This window comes from Toxotes jaculatrix, chromosome 5 (genome assembly GCF_017976425.1).
Source record: "Toxotes jaculatrix isolate fToxJac2 chromosome 5, fToxJac2.pri, whole genome shotgun sequence".
In the NCBI taxonomy this organism is placed as follows: Eukaryota; Metazoa; Chordata; class Actinopteri; family Toxotidae; genus Toxotes; species Toxotes jaculatrix.
In genome coordinates, this window is record NC_054398.1 from 18,202,659 (window position 1) to 18,222,512 (window position 19,854).

General features: G+C 42.3%; 1 protein-coding gene across 1 annotated transcript; it reads right to left on the reverse strand.

Moving 5' to 3' along the window:
* Nucleotides 1–3,769: 3,769 nt before the first annotated feature.
* Nucleotides 3,770–19,569, reverse strand: atp8b4 (ATPase phospholipid transporting 8B4). The gene is made up of 30 exons (XM_041037420.1): nt 19,462–19,569; nt 17,033–17,071; nt 16,700–16,935; nt 16,227–16,285; nt 14,376–14,434; nt 14,175–14,288; nt 13,980–14,078; nt 13,826–13,887; nt 13,630–13,702; nt 13,263–13,333; nt 12,980–13,059; nt 12,659–12,817; nt 12,416–12,504; nt 11,911–12,107; nt 11,509–11,717; nt 10,392–10,435; nt 10,130–10,295; nt 9,840–10,028; nt 9,237–9,352; nt 8,745–8,909; nt 8,549–8,660; nt 8,336–8,441; nt 7,834–7,975; nt 7,245–7,428; nt 6,756–6,979; nt 6,578–6,661; nt 5,879–6,124; nt 5,639–5,777; nt 5,413–5,543; nt 3,770–4,928 (listed from the first exon to the last, which is right to left on the reverse strand). Exons 4-30 carry the CDS (start codon nt 16,255–16,257, stop codon nt 4,605–4,607), a joined length of 3,615 nt encoding a protein of 1,204 aa, XP_040893354.1. The 5' UTR covers nt 16,258–16,285; nt 16,700–16,935; nt 17,033–17,071; nt 19,462–19,569; the 3' UTR covers nt 3,770–4,604.
* Nucleotides 19,570–19,854: the final 285 nt, after the last annotated feature.

Here is a 19,854-nt window from a genome sequence, read left to right on the forward strand (position 1 = left end):
AGTGTGTTCTTAGTGTTTGTGTATGACCCCTGCCTGGACTTCGAGCTAGCCTTTTCCCTGTGGTACCTCTGCTTTCTTGGACTGTTTCACCGTGTAACGACAGCTCATTCGCCAGCAAGAGAGCCAGGTGAGCTGCCTTCGTCAGGGAATCCTCGACCTGTCCGACCGACACGAACGTCAGCTGGCGGCTGTCGGCGACCAGCTTAGCCAGCTGGTTCAACAAATCCAACGCATGCAGCCTTCGTCTTCTCCCCGGGCTGCACCTCCACCGCCAGATGAGGCTTCCGCTACACACTCAGCCTCTCCACTTCCCGTGCAGTTGGCTCGTCCGGAAAAATTCTCGGGTGAGTCGGGTGATTGTCGCGCCTTTCTCACCTGGCTGCTGCCTACGCCACTGACCGAGCCCCAATAGCCTTCATAGTCTCCCATCTGACGGGCAGAGCAACGGCATGGGCGACGGCAGAGTGGAGGACGACGGGCAGCGGACTTCGCGTTGAATTCCGAACTTTAGCAGCGGATGGTGGCTGGAACGAAGAGGCGCTCTGCGACGCCTTCCTCGCGGGGTTATCAGGTAAAACTTAAAGACCACCTCATTCCTCTGGAACTGCCCTCTAACTTGGACAGCATCATTAGCCTGGTCACCCGGATCGACAATCGGCTGGCAGATCGCCAGCGGGAGCGTCGCAGAGAGGCGACCGGTTCCGCTCACCCCAGGCGCTGACAGAGAGCGCTCTGTCCCCCCCCCTCACTAACTAGTGTCCTGTCCTCTAAACCCGCAGAGCATTCATCCAGCCCTCAGGCGGCTGAGGAGCCGATGCAGCTGGGCCGCAGTCGTCTCTCCGCAGCGGAGCTTCAACGACGGTTTAAGTCAGGTGAGTGCCTTTACTGCGGTCAGGAGGGTCACTACATCAGGGACTGTACGGTGCGTCCAAACGTCTCAGCTCGTCCTTGAAAGTGGGCGCATTGACGAGCATAACCCAAGCGCCCACTAAACCCGTGACTAGCCTAATCATGGAGGCCCAAATTGTTTTGAGAGAGGGGAAAAAAACCGGTCCGGGTACTAATTGATTCGAGGCTCTGCCTAAACAGATTCCGGTTACTTTTCTGAATGGTCGAGTAGTCTCTACCGTTCGGTTTCAAACAGAACCCGTGCATCTGATTGTCACAGGTAACCACCATGAACACACCCAGTTTTACTTTTTTCTTCTTCTCCCCAGATCCCTGTGGTTCTGGACCAGCCCTGGTTGTCCCTCCATAACCCTGTCACAGACTGGTCATCCAGCCGAATTACTGGCTGGACTAACTTCTGCCATTGCCACCTGTCTGCGCTCAGCTCAGCCGCCCTCATTTGACTTAGCCAACGTCCCGGCCGAATACCACGACCTGGCAGAGGTTTTTTCAAAATCCAGAGCCCGTGTGTGTGTGTGTGTGTGTGTGTGTGTGTGTGTGTGTGTGTGTGTGTGTGTGTGTGTGTGTGTGTGTGTGTGTGTGTGTGTGTGTGTGTGTGTGTGTGTGTGTGTGTGTGTGTGTGTGTGTGTGTGTGTGTGTGTGTGTTTGTGTTTGTGTTTGTGTTTGTGTTTGTGTTTGTGTTTGTGTTTGTGTTTGTGTTTTTTTTTTTTTTTTTTTTTGTTTTTGTTTTTTTTTGTCTCTAAGAAAGACGCATTGACTATCAGGGGTTAAACAAAATCACTGTTAAGAATAAGTTGATGAATTCCGCCTATGAGTCCCTGCAGGAGGCGCGAATCTTCACCAAGCTCGACCTGCGCAATGCCTACCACCTGTTCCGCATCTGGGCCGGGGACGAATGGACGACGGCGTTTAACACGCCCATGGGACACTTCGAGTACCTGGTAATGTCTATTGGGCTGACTAACGCACCTGCTGCGTTTCAGGGGTTGGTGAATGATGTGCTCCGTGATTTCCTGCATAGATTTGTTTACCCTGACGACATGTTTTTTTTTTTTTTTTTTTTTTTTTCCCCAGGAACCTGGATGAACATAGGCGGCATGTTCGGATGGTCCTCCAGAGGTTATTGGAGAACAAACTGTCAAATCTGAGAAATGTGAGTTTCATTCGTCATCTGTGTTTTTCTTGGGTTTTGTCGTTGCCGAGGGAGAGTTGAGACCCGATTCCGCCAAGGTTAGTACGGTAGTTAATTGGATGCAGCTTGTCCTGTGTGCGCCCAGTGTAAGGTTAGTAACCAGCCCCCAATTGGACTTTCGCTGTGCCGTCAGTCCAGCATCAGTTTCGTCGCTGCAGACGCATCTGGAGGGAGGCTCGGGCTGCTCTGCTCCGCTCGACGGAAAACAAGAGGCGGGCTGACCGGCACCGTACCCAAGCTCCCACCTACGCACCAGGTCAGTCTGTTATGCTCTCCACTGCACACATCAAACTCCGGACAGAATCTAAGAAACTCTCACCCAAATACATCGGTCCCTTTGAAATAGTTTTTAGTAATTGTTAACCCTGTGTCAGTCAGGCTCCGTCTTCCCAGGTCTCTCCGCATCCACCCAGTTTTTCATGTATCACAAATCAAGCCACATGTCACCTGTCCTCTGCAACCAGCATCTCCTCCACCACCGCCTCCTCGTCTTATCGACGGTCAGCCAGCCTACACTGTCCGCCGTCTGCTGGAGGTCAGGCGGCGGGGCAGGGGACTTCAGTACCTGGTACCCGGAGGAAAGATCTTTGGAGCTGACATCCCGCGTCCTGGACCCCGCTCTCATCCGGGAGTTCCATCGCCGTCACCCAGAGAAGCTAGGCGGTGCGCCACGAGGCGCACGTTAAGGAGGGGGTACTGTCAGGTTTCGCCCTGGGAGCCAGGGCGGTCTTATTTTGTTTTGCTTATTTAGTGTTAACGGTTTTATTTTGACTGCTTTAGTTTCCGGTTGTTCACTGTTTTCCCTCTCGTTTCAGGTGTCTCGACTTCCCTCTCCCCGTGTGCTCCTCCCACTTCCTGATTACCCTTCCTCCCTTAATGTGTTTCACCTGTTTGTAATTGGCGCACCTCCTGTTGTATTTGGTCTCTCATTCTCTTGTGTGTTTCAGCCAAGCTTTCCAGCGTCCCTTACCATTTCGAGTTCTAGTGTGTTCTTTGTTTGTGTATGACCCCTGCCTGGATTTCGAGCTAGCCTTTTCCCTGTGGTACCTCTGCTTTCTTGGACTGTTTCACTGTGTAACGAACCTGGACTGATTAAAGTTTTTTTTTTATTTCATACACTTTGACTCTGCGCCTGTGTCCTCTTCACTTCTCCCACGTGCCTGACAATGGGAGTATTAAATGTGCTGAATATTTTCAGGCTTTACATGTGCAGCATTGGATCAGCATCACTTAGATATGTTTTTTTTCCGGCTGTTACTGTGTGTCTGGTTTGTGTTGTGTTGAAGGTGTGTGAGCCATTGGGAAATCAGAGTATAAAGTCCTGATTATAGAATCACACAGTGGCCTTCAGCTTGTGCACAGGATCAATTTTCACTTCATTAGATTGCAGTGATAGTGGGGGCTCGGTGGTCTAAGGCACATGCTGCTGTACTGTACTGAATGTGGCCGCAGTGTTCTATATTTAAATCTGCTCAGGGACCTCTATCACACTGCAGCTCACCCAGCCTCTCTCCTTTCTCCTTTCCTTTACAATGACCATTCAAATGTTGTATAGCAATTGCAGAATGTTTAAAATGATAAAACATCGTTTTAAAGAGTTAGATTTAAGCAATGTGTTCAAGTTCCACACATTCCTTTGAACAAACTCAGCCAAAGAACCATCTCATATCAAATAAAAAATGAATTGTCTTTAACAGTAACTATACAAGGCACAGCACAGGGAAAACATCTCAGAATGACTCTTGCACATTCTTGTCCACAAAAGCTCTAAGCATTACAAATCCCATTTTTGAGGCTCCAGTTTGTTTAATGGCATATATACTGACAAAATATGGAGTCAGTAAAATGTAATCAGAGATTTAGATCAGTAATTATATTGTGCTTATCATCATATTCAGTAGCGTTACTCAAGTATTTACACAAATACATGTATTTTAGCACTTCGGATATAGATTGAGAAGATGGCTTCAATGCATAGGCTTTACAGACTTAAGTCTATTAATAAACTGTTTTTAGGGCTGTTTCACCTTTGCTTTTGTCATTCCTGTGTCACACCTTTTGTTTGTGACAGCTACAGGTTTCTGTAAAGGTGTTGAAATGTGCCAACCATTTTTATGAATCAGAAAAGGACATGCCATTAAAATAATAGTGAATAAATGCATCAACTGTTTAAAGATCAAATTGGGCTACTATTTCTTTAACTTTGGCGACACATGCGTTGTCAAATCAAATTAGACATACGTTTTGGAAGATACAGGTTGAAAAGTTGTTCATTGTCTGTTTTCAGTTGGCTGGATTTTTTTGGAAATGGTTTCTCTCAATAATCATGTTTTAATTGGCCTTTAACATTCAACATGAATCACACTAACAAAAAAAATGAGGTACACCTGTGTTGTTGGATTTGAGTATAAATTCACCAAAATGAAGGACATTCATACCTTGTGCTTGGTCTCTGGGATCCATGCATATGGTATCCTATAGTGTACATTGTCTCAGCTCGAGCTCAGCCTGTGTGGTGTTGCTTTGGAGTCTGTATTGCTCTGTTGCTGTTTTCTGGAGCTCCTGTACTTTCATCAGAGATGCAAGAGACCTCGTTCTTTTTCTTCAACATGTTCTCTAACCAGTTGGAGCTGTGCGGTGTTCTTTCAGGGGAGCGAGCAGAAGACACTGTGCTCATCCTCATGTTTTTGCCTGAGGTAATCAGCTCTCCGTAGCCCTGCTGGTGGGAGAAGGCATAGGCAGAGCGACGGGAGCTCGTCCTGCGTACTCGCCTCAGGTTCTGTTCCTGAGGCCCTTGCCTCTTTCTGGACTGTTGCAGGTGACGAACCTGTCGTAGTACAGTAGTGGTGGAAGCACTTAGATCCTTTATTTAAGTAAAAGTACCAACGCAGGAATATTCCTTCACAAGTAATTTGCAAGTCTTGCATTTAAAATCCTACTGAAGTACAGTAGTATTATTAGCTAAATTTACTTAAATATCAAAAGTACTCAATCTACAGAAAAGTGGCCCCCATCACTTACATAGTATTACATATGACACGATTAGATTGTTGATACAACAATGTTGAGGTGGAGCTGTTTTTTCCATGTATAGTTAGGAACTTAAACTCAATCAGTCTAGTGGTCAGGCCATTACCAAAGTGTCACAAACATCATGACATGATTAATGGCTTAGGAAGGAATAAAAGTGCATTCTGCAAAGTAAAATGACCTAGTTAATTTCCACTACTGAAATACAGCAATGGGGGAAATGTTAATGAAGCCTGTGCATCATTTGCACAAGCACTGCATATGCATCAAAGTTACTGTACCTTGTCTGTCAGAGTTGGGAAGAGGTCTGCTCTCAGGAAACTGACTGCTAAGCCAGGCACAACACACACCACAGTGGTGAGCAGGATGACCAACCATACACTCTTCTCTGTTAGAGAGTTACGGGCCGTGCCTGAGGAAACACAAATCTACATTTATTTGTACTCCATGTGTATTTCCATGTGTCAACGTTGTTCCCTCACAGGTGTCACGCTGAGCCAAACATACCTATGAATGGGAAATTACTTGGAAAGATGCCAAATATGCCATTGCTTTGAAATGTGAATAAAATGACAAAGTACACAGTCAGACTGCCCCATACGAAGAGGTGGTTGACAGCTGTCCAGTAGTGAGTGTCAAGTCCAATCTAGGAACAGACATATGCATCATAAACACAATTATAGAGTTAATTTTTCTAATCAGCTGTGCTATATTTGTCTGTTTTTTTTTTCCTCTTTACAATCTTACCTGAACACTCACAACAATAACCAAGGACGTTGCTATGGTAACGGCAAACGCTTGTTGGTCTGAAAAGTGGGAGCCATCCTCTTTCACCAAGACAGAGAAGGCTCCGTAGGGAATAAAGAAGAGCAGGAATGATGTGCCCATCCCCTGCAGTGTGCACAGGAAAAACTGGCGCTTGTTGAAGAGAAGGTTTTGTTGGCCAAGTTTGTACAGGCTCGGGTAGCGAAGGCTGTTCTGGTCACTGACATCCTTTAGAAAACAGAGACAGCATGAGTGTTATGTGTTTTTAATTCAGAAATATCTTACGCAATGGTTAGGGAAGAAGTGGCGTATTGAGATTAGTCAGTGCTCAGCGGAAATAGCACAGGAGATAGAGAGAACAATATACAATGTTGTATATTGATATGGGTTAAGTTTGATTAGGTTAAGGGTTCTAGTCACACATAAGTTTAGTGTAATACCTATTGTTAATTAATCATGACATATTAAAAGAGGTCTTCAGTAACAAAATATTCACCTGTATGACTTGACAGTATCTTGAAAGGAAAAACAAAAAGAAAAATATAAGATGCTAAAAAATAAACTGACTTTAGTTGAAATATAAAAATGAAGAGTTTCTTTAAAAGATATGGGTAATTTGATATTGACTATATTTATATATAAATCGGCGCTGTATTATCATGACATTCTTAACATTATCACCTGATCAAACAGTCCCACTGCCAGCACTGGCAAAGATGTATAGACTATATTGAAGAGGGTAATGAACCACTGGTCATAAACAGTCTGTGGAAAGAGCACAGTTACAGCACATACATCACTGATTCAACACAAAGAAGAGAAACTTCCAAAGAGCAGACATATATCACAGTATTCCTACCTGAGCTGAGAAACCACAGAAGAAACCGTACCAGAAGTGGACCAGCGTGAAGGCAAAGTTCTTGTAGAAGAAGTAACACAGGAAATTACACATGCGGAAGTAGGACCAACGTCCATGCACCAGCAAGAGCCGCTGAAGGTACCGAAACTGAGCAAAGGAGTAATCTGATGCCAGAACAGCCTGCATCCCCTCCTGACCACTGATACCAACACCAATGTGAGCAGCTGAGGAAGAAATAAACAGTGTGGATCCCTGGCATTTCAAATTACAATATTAAATATCATTGAAATATTTATCTAATTAAAAAGGCACAACCTGCAATCCTTTTGTCACTTTAAAATTGGAAGATCTTTTAATACGAGTGGTAAATTTTCATAAGTTAAGCAGGTCATTACTTTGTTATCTAATAAGCTGAGAAACTCAAAAAGATTTGCCATTTGTAACTGAAACGAGTGATTGATAATGAAGCTGATTGATAATGAGGCTTACTCTTGATCATGCTGACGTCATTGGCTCCGTCTCCTATGGCCAGGGTGACGGCCCTTTTGTGCCTCTTCACCAGCTCCACCACCTGAGCTTTCTGCATCGGAGTAACCCGGCAGCAGATGACAGTTTTACATAAACAGGCCAAGTCCAGCAAGATGTGTTCCAGCTGTGGCTCCAGAGCATGAGCCTGCAGGTAGAACACATGCATCACACCTGTTAAACCTATCATTACCATCCAATAACATCAGCCCCCTGCACAGGCAATGCCAAGCAGGGGCTCAATGTAACATTTCCACCATGAACACTGCTCAAGGCACAGCGAGGGAGCAGCTCCTCTGTGAGGCTAATGGATGTTAATGAAAACCTGTAATAGAGCTGAGGGCCCTCAGCAACACAGCAGCTTTCTGCTCATTACAGACTCGGCACAGTCAGCAGCAGCTACAGAGCTAAAGACTCGGCAGACAGCAACACAACCACCGTTTTAACAAAGTAAAACCTGCAAGCATTAGTACCAAAATAAACATGAACTTAATTAAATTAACATAGGACAGAGTTCTCATGTCATATAATATAACACATTTGAGTATCTTACCAAGCTGTGTCCGTTGATGACTAAGGCATACTCTGCAATAATGGTTTCTTCAAACACAGAGTCATCTGCAAACATATCTGTCTTCTCAGCATCTCCTGCGCTGCTAACTCGACTCAGGCTGAGGATGTGCTCCTTGGCATTCCTGAGAGGAGAGAAAAGCAAGTAAACATTCATCTTTACTGTTTCTGAAATTCGTTAAGCTTGTTCAGAATTCTCTAAAACAGAGGTGGGAGATGACCCCCCCTCCCCAGAGCAGCTCCAAACAGTATCAGGGAAGGCTGAGTGAATGGAAGTGAAAAAATATTACATTAGTTATCACAAGGAGGATCACGTAAAACAGAGTAAATGTGGGTAATTTTATTTAAAGAAACAGTTCAGAGATGCAGTAGTTTGGGGAATCTTGCTGTCAGAAACTAATAAATGCCCTAGGATAGACCTTTATCATGTATTTGTGTTATGTATGTGTGAGTAGAGGTGAAAGGATAAACGTATAATGTGTCACCTGAGCTGCTGCTGCACCTCCAGAAATGTGTGGCCAGAGATAACAAACACCTCATTCATGTCATCTCGCAGCATGTTGCAGGAGTAGCCGATGTTCATTGCGGTCTCTGAAACGTCATGCACAGTTTACAGCTCTCCAGCTTTTCACAGACTGTTAAGTGGTTATTAAAGTGTCATCTTTTCTTGTAAATACGATTTTGGTGAGTTACGTTACCGAGTTTGTCTCCTGTGAGGACCCAGATCTTGATGTCAGCTAGATTTAGACAGGCGATTGTCTCTGGCACTCCTTCCTGCAGTTTGTCCTCTATTGCCGTGGCTCCTAGAAGCTTCAAGCAGAACAGACATCAGTCTGCAAAGGCTAAATGAGCTTGATTGCTTTGAGGGTGTAAACGGAAGAATGTCAATTTTACCTTCAAGCCCTGCTCGATCTCCTCGTAGAGAACAGCCAGATGATCCTCGCGGTTCTCAATTACAGTGCTGGCGAACAGAAGCTTCTTCATCCAGACTTCAAAATCATTTTCATCAAGGTCTTTGTAGGCCAGCGCTAATGTTCGAAGCCCTTCTCCGGCAAATTCCTGCACAGGGACAAAAAAACTCAGATTCTGGTATGCAACAAAATAAAGCACTATAATTTATTTAATAGTAAATAGAGTGTTTTCTGAGGAGACACCAATACAATCTGAACAATCTGAGTAACCTTCTGAAATGGTGACAAAACCATCAACACTCTCAGCACAAACTGCTGCAGGAGTCGTGATTGTTATGCAAGTACATTGATGTTTTTGGTAACCTTGTCTGGTGTATTGATTTTTATGAGACTATAAATACAAACTGACAGTGCATAGTGCACTTATTTGAAAATGTAGTCACTGAGTAACCTTATCCAGTCCATTAACACTTGCATTGAGGTGCTCTGAGGTAGTGTACATGAGGTCTTCACTGGATGGATCCAGGCGGTCAAAGATAACAGTGTCTGCTCCTTTGGAGTAAAGTTTAATCTGGCCTTGTGGATTTCTTACTGTAGAACACAAGAACAGAACATTACAGAAACATTACTCTTTTTGATCATACATCGTAGAAGGATTACAGACTGAAAACACAAGCATGTACATAGAAAATGAAACTTCATGCTATTTTAAAATAAAGATTTGTTACTGATTTCCACAAGTATTAGTAAAAAATCTGGGTATCACTTTCTGATAAGGTGACATTGATAAAGGCTTTATAAACTGTAATTAATGGCTTTCACACTAAGGAGGATTTTTCACACTTTGGCAAACCATATATTTGTTCTTGTGAATGTCTTATAATGGATCTTTAAAGCAGTAGTAAATGATTTATTAACCAGGGGTAAATACAGCTTATAAACCTTCTTTAAATGGTGCCTTATCAGAAAGTGGTACTAAAAATGTTGTTGTGTTGTTAATGTGTATGAAAAATGATGTACTTGTAAGCTAGAGCAAGAGAGTGAACTAGAGCATTGCCATTATAAGTGAAGACCTAACCAATGACACTCATTCTCTTGCGCACGTTGTTGAAGTCCAGTATGGCCAGCAGCTGATAGGTGACATCTCGTCCCATCTCACACAGTGTGATGGTCTCGGGGGTTCGCGCCCGGAAGACAAACCCAAAGTTTCGTGCTGCGGTGACCAGCGCTCCCTCATCAGGTGACTGGGCCTGGTACACCAAATGTCCTTCGTGTTAACAGAAACATCAATCAGAGATAATAAACTTTAATAAATGGAGGCGTTGCTGTTATCACTGCTACAACTACTGGATTGTGTGTGTGTTTCACCTTCACTCTTCTCCTCTGGCATCACAGTGTGGCACAGAGCCAGCAGTCTGAAGAACTCCTGCACCGCAGCATCCCCCAGTTTAATGGCTTCAACCAGGCTGCTGTCGTAAAAGTTAAACCTCCTGTCACAGAGAGGGTTGAAGGAAAAGTCCACACGAGCTGTTTTCTGAAGGGACATTTACAATCGACACTGTTATAAGAAAATTATTAGGTAGTATCAGTATTAGAAAATTTGTATGTCTGGTTGTTTAGCTTTACTTACTTCTGTAATTTCCACCTTCTGGTCAAATTCATCATAGACGTCACCTAAGAGAAAAAAAGGAAATGTAAAGAGTTGAAACTCTTGCCCATTAAAACTAACAGGATGCAAATGTTTTAGATGTATTTTAAAGTAAGGTGTATCACAACAGCTATTGTTTGGTAGGACATAGGATAAATTTTTGGATATTAGCCAGTCAGTGTGGTCTTCCAGTGGTGCGATGGAGGTGTTTTGTTTATCACAGACACTTAGAAACAGTTGATAAAATAGGAAATTCCATTTTAATGGAATTAAATGTTGTCTCTCTCCATTTTATCTACTTGTTTAATTATTCTGTAATATTTGAGTGAACCTAAAAGAAAGCCAATTTCAGTAAGAGGCCAGAACAGTAATATATGTCACATTCTGCTCTGCCCCTCTCCTGCCCTGCTGCTCAGCCACACCCCTCATCAGCCCAACTGCTTCCACCTGCTGCTATCACCTGCTCACACCTGCTCACCATCTCCAATCAAGTCAGTACATATGCAGCTTCACTCCTCTCACTCATTGCCAGATTGTCTTCGCTCTCATGCCTGACTCTCCAGCACTTATTCCCGGACTGCTTGCCTGGTATCGACCTGTCTTGCCTCTGACCTTGCTTCACGTCTCTGCCCCGGTAATCCACCAGCCTTCTGTCCTTGACTACGAGTACTGCCTGCCTGTTCTCCATTCCCCATCTGCCTGTGGCTGCTCGGCACTCAGCTTCACCTCTCCGGCTCACCTCCTCTGTCGTCAGCTCCTCCGACTCTGTCTAAGGTCCGGATCCACGCCAAGCTCTCATTCTCACCACCTTCCAGCAAGGCTTCACCAGCAGTGAGTTTGAGCCATTTCTCTTCCCCCGAACTCGTTGAACCTGTTAAGAACTGTTGGACTGATTTTCTGCTCACGAATCTCCCACATTCCTTATCTGCTCCTGTGGTTAAGTGCTTGCCTAGCACACGGGAGACCCAAGTTCGAATCCCGTTGTACTCGCCTGCATTACTTTCTGAATAAAGACTGTTTATACTGATTTGTGCTGCAATTGGGTTCACTCAATACCCGTTACAATATGAGTATTAAAGAGTTTCAAAATGCTCCATACCGTACGTCTGTCCATTAATGGAGCACTTGCTGAACACCATGATGTTCTGGGTGAGGGTGCCAGTCTTGTCAGAGAAGATGAACTCCACCTGCCCCAGCTCCTCGTTCAGGGTGGTGGTGCGAGCTTCAGCTGCAGTGTCCATCTGACTGTAGTACATCTTCCGGTCCCAGTTAATGAAGTAACTGTGACCGAGCCGCAGAACCTCCACACTGAAGGAAAGTTCATACATTTTATTGTACAAACACAACTTGTAACAGGAAATCGCAAAATTGGAGGAATGACTTTCAAAATAAAATGAGTGTCCACTGCTTGAACAAAGTAACGAAATGACTGACTGAAATTTATAAAATGACTGAAGGACATTTTAGACCTTGGCAGAAACTGTTTGTTCTTTGACCATACCTGACATACAGTGAGATGGGCACAACCGTGTTTAGGATGATGATGTAGGACCAGAAGGTGAGGAAGCCAGAGAAAACAGCACTGCTCTGAAACTCCTTCCACGGCAAAAACACCTGGAAGGTTCTGCCAATCTGACTCTCCCAGATCGTGTTTCCGATGGCCAAAATAACTCCCATACAAATGAGGAAGGCAAAGATCTGAAATATAGAATCAGCATATTATATTGATTTTCAAAAATCATAGTAATTACAACTCAGGGTACACTCACAGCAAACAGGTATACAAAGGCTTTGCTTGACTGACAATTGATTACAACAATTTGTATTGGTTCAAATGACCTCACACAGCTCCTGAGCAGAGGTCTAACTGACCAGAATAAGTGAAAACACCTGTGCACGTGGGCAGGGCTTTCAAGGAACATTTTGTGGACACATACTGTAACTTACCTACAAAACTGTTTTAGTTTAAAGCCAACGTTACCAAGTAGAAGCAGAGTACAGCTTACCCACAAAACCAAAGTGTTCATCAGTCTGTCAATACTTGTCCTTTTAAATGTTGTTCTTCCACAGTTCTGCATCAGTTTGGTTTGCAGCCCTGGTGGAGAAATGAGAAATAACTACTTTCAACTGTGCTGAAAAGAGCATGAACAACAGGAAGGTTTATGACCTGGTTAGAGAAAGAAATACAGAAATAATTCAGACAAGGCTAATGGATGTGGTGAATGAATGCATCAAAACAAAAATCCTACCAGCAAATATGACCATTCCAAAGCACCACTCAGTGTTTCTAAGAACACAGCCTCTCAGCAACACTTTTTCATTATCCAGAGAGTATTTATTGTCTCTCCAGTATAAGGTTCCTGTAAATTTATCCAGCTTGTTGTTTGGAGGTTCACAAATGACTTCTCCTGAGGAGCACAGAAAAAAACCCCCGAAAGATTTACTCAAAAACACTTAATGCTGCAAAGGAAATGTCATAGACACTCATTCATACAATAAAAATGAGAAACAAAATATAAATATGTATGTATGTATGTATATGTATAATTTTTTTCCAAGCATCATCTCACCATCAAAGTCCATCAGTTTTGAAATATCTCCCAAATCTGAGGTAACTGTCAAGGCCTGACGAACTTTTAGATTTGTCTCTCTGTAAAGGGCAAAAAACAGAAAAAGAAAATTCGTCTTTGGTGACACATAAATTTAACTTCCTTTTGTAGAAAGAAAAGTCACATCCTCTAAACTTCCCATATTCTCGAAGTTTGCATTGTCACACAGCTGATACTGTCTCTTGTTTCATTGTGGTTTGGATTTCTTCAGTTTTACTTTGTACATAGCCAGTGCAGCACTTACCCATCTAGCTCTGCAGTCTCAATATAGCACAGTCCATAGGGCTCACTACTACAGAGAAGGAGGATGTCTGCCTGTGTGTAAAAAACCAATATGAAACACTCAGCGGTGACAAAAGGCAAAGAATCAATCCCTGCACCACTGAACCTGCGAGAGCACTCAGCGGCCTCTGAATCTTCCAAAAGAAGCCTTCAATCGTTAACCTTCTCTGGCTATTTCTTCTATTATATCTGACCATAAGACACAGAAATGAATTTCCTCAAATAAATGGCGCAATAAAGTGAAAAACACGTCACTCTAAATGAATCAGCAGCCTCAAAGCATCTAATTCACAGCATTATGAACAAAATAATATGCACAGTTTACTCACAGCAACAAGCTGATTATTCTCGAGTTTGATGATATCCCCAACTCGAACATTCATCCATTTCTCATTCTGCAAACTTGAAAACATGAAGCACAAAAGCTTCTAATTAAACCAATTAAATGTCATTGAGCATATCTATATAACCATTTGTGTGTGTGTGTGATTTTCTTTTCAGCAGTTAGACAAAGCATTTAAATACCTCCCGCTGATGAGAACCTGAGACTGGCGGTTGTTGACCTGTTGGTCGCTCTTATGTCGGAACTGAAATTTTTAAAAAGGGGGTGATAATTTTACTGTGAGAGATAAAAGAGGAGCTTTGAGAAAAGCTGCAAGCACAAAACAGATGAACTTACATAGTCGTCCGTGGCATCTTTGACAGCCGTGATAACCAGCACCAACACCAAAGGCACAATGGTTGTGAACCAGGACAGGGAGGATATTTCTGGAATTAACTACGTGAAAAGAGAAGTCCAGGTTAATCCACTCACTCATTTTATTAAAACTACATGTGACAGCATATTTTCCTTCACAGCCACAGTTTCTCTTACCTGCAGTATCAACAGCACTAAGAAGTAAGCATTGGCCACCCTCTGGAACTGCTCAAACAAGTTGATGGGCAGGAAGGTGAAGATGTTGTACTTTGAGGTTTTGATGCGATTGTCCTGAATGATGACACGTTTAGAAATAGCACTGATGAGCCTCAACTTGTGGCTGACGCAAACCTGATGCAATTTTTAAGGCCTACTTACGGCATAAGAGAACTTGTCATTGTAGTCTCGTGCATTGGCTTTCACATGGCGTTCCTTCTCTATATACAGAGGACACATTGTCATTAGCAAGCAACAGGTTGATGAATAAGAATAAAATAATACTTCAGGCTTAGTTTCTTTCCTGTTTCTGCAAGTATTTACTGATTATCATATATAGACTGAAAGAGAAAGCTGGCTTTGCTAAAAGAAATTAACATGTTAAAAGTTGTTTATTTAATCTGCACAAAAACAAAAGTGTAAACCATTTATTGGCATTGAGGAACACATCATAAATACACACTTACTACAAGATTTTATTCTCATATTTTGATCCAACTTCTCTATGTATGTTAAAAGCTATGTTTGTTATTATGGCATTTGGTACACTATTATGGTTCTTTCACACGGTATCACTCATCATATCATATCTTGTTTACAATCGGCATAAACATTCATGGGTGTGAATACACCATGACATCTGAATATGGTTGATCTACCACCTAAAGGGAATTAAAGCTTCAAATAACACCTCTTACTTCATGGATATGATAAAATACAGCTTTAAGAGACTGTGTGGCATGTGGAAGCTGTCTGAGCCTGCCCTTTAATTTAACAACCCGAAGACTTCATCCACGTTTCCAGCTCTGGCATTCATCTCATGGCTCACACGTCAAGGTGATGCATTAAGGTTCAATATCGTGCTCGGTCATGTTTTTTAAACAGTCCCAACAGGAAACATATGCACTCACACACAACACAATAAATACCAGTCACCTGCAAGATGATGAAACCATTTATCAAATCGCACAAACTTTCCACACAGAGCAATGCCTGAAGCTAGAGATAGATCTGCTGTTTATAAACGAGGTTAAATCATTGTTGAATTATGCAACATACACATCCAGAGAGCTGCAACAGGATAGACCTTCTCACACAACAGACTGGCTTCGTCCTGCTATCAGTTACTATGACAATTAATTATTAAGAAAGGCTTTTGCTGTTCAAAGGCTTTGGTCTGCTTAAACATTTAATTAGAAGATGTAGAAATGCAACATTGTTTTTTGCATAGAGTGCAAAGTTATATCAGTTTATCAGTTATATCTTTTTTTTTTCCTGGAAACTTCAGCAGACATTTGAGAGAAGCTGCAAGTCTGAACAGCTTACAGTGGGATCATGCAGTGAAATTATTCACAAATGCTTCGGGAAATAATTCAGACCACATCCCTCCTGAGTCTAACATCGATACGGGAAGCTTTTAGATGATCAGTTTCAGTAGCTCTGAGATATCTTTCTTCCCAAAAGGATGACAACTCATGTATATATAGCTGAGGAATTGAAATGCAACTGAATTCCATCCAAAAGAAAAACATGGAAACGTTTTAGTCTGTCCCTGCAAAGCACAAGGTCACCTCACTCTGTGTGTGACAGCCAGATGCTGATTACAGGATGCTACAGATGACAAACGCATGCATACACATACACACAAAATACATCCAAACTGTAAACAGTTTTATTTTATTTCTCTAAACCAGTGCAGTGCACCAGGACAGGATAAAGAGAATATCTGCCTGAGAAAGGAATAAACAAAGTCTGTCTCTTTAACAGTTTTGAACAATTTACACTCCTCAACCCTGCAACCAGCTCTCTCTCTCTTCTTACTTTATTTTAGATAGTTCTGAAATATTATACTTGTTTTTGCATTAACTGGATATTGGATTATGTTGTTTATTTATTATTGTAATAATGTTTTTATGGTCTCCTCTTGGCCAGGTTTTTCTAAAATCATGGATTTTCACCTGGGTATATAAAAGAAATGATAATGAATACGGAATAAAGGAAATATTGTCTTACCAACATAAGTATTTCTCCTCCAGAATGCCATCTTCTACTGGGACCTCCCGGGGGCTTCCCTAAAAGACACATGCAGAACCCACATTTATCAAACTACTGAAAAGTGTGGCGCTGACCTTTTTTGCTGTACAGGAGTGAATGTGGTGGAGGAAATGAGTCAGAGTCCACAATGACTCTGGAGTTACATCTGAAGCAACACACGGAGCAAAGTGGTGTCTTGTTTTTTTTTTCTGCTCACACAAGCTTTAGTTAAACTAAGCAGCAGCAGGTAAACCCCAGGGGAAGTGTCTCCTTAGCAAAAGGTCCCTGATGGGCAATACAAAGATGGGAGTGTAACCCCTAAACAAGATGTATAGTTCTTAAGTTTTCAAAAGAAATACAGGACACTTGATGTGGCTCTGTTCGTGTTTGTGTGCAGGATAGATTATGGTCATCAATTTTATGGAAAATTAGGTGCACATATTTCTTCCTACCTTGCTCAAGTTTGCCACAGGCGCAGGCTTGTGTTGCCTCCATGTATCCTGTCATTCAGTGGCGACCACGAATTTCAAGCACCACATTCCGCAGATCTCTCCGCAGAAAACGTTATCCTCCTCCTCCTCCTTAAGACAAAACAGCCAGGCGTGGATGGAGTCATGGAAATGATCAGCAAAAGACCGTTCAGCTGCGGCTAGTGAGAACACGGGGAGAGGACTGCAGACGGTGTAGCCTGTGAAAATGGTGCAGCAAGGGAACAATAACCAATCCCTCTACACCGAGACAATGCTGAGAAGAAACGGTAAGAGTGAACACAGATGAGCACTCACCGAGAGCGACGATATGCAGTTCAAGGATGGAGCCTTCATCTGGGAGATGAGAGAGAGAGAGAGAGAGAGAGAGAGAGAGAGAGAGAGAGAGAGAGAGAGAGAGTGAGAGAGTGTGTGTGTGTGTGTGTGTGTGTGTGTGTGTGTGTCCACATTGTGAGGACCAGTTTGAGTTTTAAATCATTAGACTGAGGACATTTTCAATTTCTGATACACCTTCAAAGGACAGTCTGAAGGCTAAGACCTGGTTTCTGGGTGCAGGTTAGAATTAGTTCGTATTTGATAATTATCTGTAATGAGAAAATAATGCACAAACACATTCAAACTGAGGGCAGCATGTTAAATTGTCTATTCCTGCACTAGAAGAAAATGTGCTGAATTTATGATTTATTAAAAAATGCTCACATGTACAATCTAATATATTAGATGAATGCTGTTAATGCAAATCTAATCTCCTACTCTTCACACTTTACTCTGAACCATACTGTGACTGTTGTCTGTATTTAAAAATGGAGGTACTATCTGTTGTAGACATAAACTTTGTAAGCTGATCCCTGGCAACCACTTAGTGAATACCATATTTAAGATGGGGAAAAGGACAAAGGTCAATACAGTATACAACACAACACTTACAGTCCTGTTTGCAGCCTGGATATATGCTGATTCATTGTGGGGAATAATAGTGAGACATTATAGATTTTGATTGCTTTGCCAGGCTGGTTAGATGCTACTAAAGGTACCTTTTGACCTACAAAGTGCCCCAAGTGTGTTTAGAAACGACAGCAGTACCAAAGTGTGTTTAAGTATGTCTATAACATTGTCTAAATGTCACTGTTTTCTTGTAAGAAAGAGTCAAAGCTTGATCAGCTCTACTCTCTGTGATCTGTCACCTCATTTCCCTAGTTAACACATTGTTATATGAACATTGTTGTATAATTCAGTTAGTATTTACACAGATTTTACTACGTTATACTTTAAAGGGTAAATTATGAACTGTGAAAGCACAAATTAAATAACTGTAGCGCAAACTGGTTAAAGTGTTGTAATTACAGCTTTATGTTTAAAACATTGATACATCCCCCTCACAAGGACTTTTGTTAAATTGTCATAGCCCGTCCCTCCAAGCGCCGTCTTCATTAAAAAAAGCAAAAGTATAATTTCACAGGTCTCTAAGCTGCTTAGTTTATTACAAAGATCTCATTCAAAGCGAAAAGATATACTGTACCAGCCACACCGTTATCAGTAACATAGTATTCCTCAATAAAACAGGCATGAAGAAGCAGACTCGGTCATGTTTATGCCAGGTAAAACTTCCAAAAACTGTAAAATGAACTGTCATCAGGTTTATTGCCCAACTTTAGCCCCCCCCCCCCCCCCCCCCTTGCCGACATTCTCTGCCATTTAGCTGAACATGACCACAGCCTCCACCCTTGACAGAAATAAATGCCTTTTCTCTAATTTCCAATTTAAACCTTCTGCTCAAAACACACAGACTAGTGCCTCTTTACTGTGTAACACATAACCAGGTGTGTAGAGAGTGAGGCTGAGTCTGTAGGGATTATAAACTCACCTGATGCTCTCATTACAAAGGGATTAAACTGGTTCCAAAGGACATGACTGTTGATTCTTTATGGTACAGAGGCTCATTCTCCAATAACATTGCATTATGTGTCGGGAAAGTGTACACTGCAGGCCTATTTAAAGTATGAAGATCAAGACACTGGACTGTATTTTTAAAAAAAAATCCAAACTAATAAAACCAGTTGGGTGAGAATAGTCTAACAAAGTCATGATGACAAACACATATGTTGTTGTAGTTTATGTTTAGTTTTCTTTATGTGGGGCAGGAAACTGTGCGATCAAATGGCATAAGAATCTCAAACCTTCGACAAGTTTTATCTTATATGTAAGGATTTGTCTGTTTATCTGAGTTTATGTGATATAAATACGAGTGGGCATGAAACTGACAAGTCATAAACATAATCTGCAGTCATAAATGGGTGAAAGTTTAGGGAGAAACCTGTTCCTCCTAGACTGATTACAATCCCGGTGACACAGTATATCGCAGTTTGCTGCTTTTGCTGGAGTCACATCGGTTTCCGTGTAAACAACATTCTACATTGTCAACAGAGACTGCTACGTTAATGTAAAACGGGTTGCCACTCCAGTCTCGGTTCGTTTAACTAACTAAGCTTGGAGAGAAAGGAAAGCTCAATTTACAATACTTTGTAAAAATTCTTACGAGTGTATTTCAGGACGACTACGTGCTGACCTTCAGAGCAGAAAACAGGACGGACTAGTATCCAAACACGCCCACTCTTAAGTGCTATGGACCACATCCAAGCTCGGGCCCGATCCCAATGTTTATATTCATGGACTCGCGGATTTTGAGGTGTGTTCCTGGGTTGTTCCACTGTCAAATGGCCATGTACCTGGGAGCTTTCTCGCAGACATCCGGAGCCCTTTATGCACACATTCCCTTAGCCTGCAATTCTGCAGACTTTGACTGAAGGAATTATTTACTGTTCATAACGTTGTGACATTTAACAGCAGGTTATAAGGGAAGGAACGGAAGCGGTAAAACCGGCAAACAAACGAGCACGGAGGGAACAACGTACCCTAGCGTTACAAGAAAAAGATAATAGGTAATATAAATATCGTGTAAAAACACCTGGTGATTCAAAGCCAGAGCGGTGTGTAGTTATTTGTCTTATGAAATGCGTCCAAATCAGACATATTCTAGCATCGTTCATTCTTATTACTGCCCCATTCTTATATATAGGTACCATTTCGAACCCTTGGAGCCGACCCGGTAACACAACGAA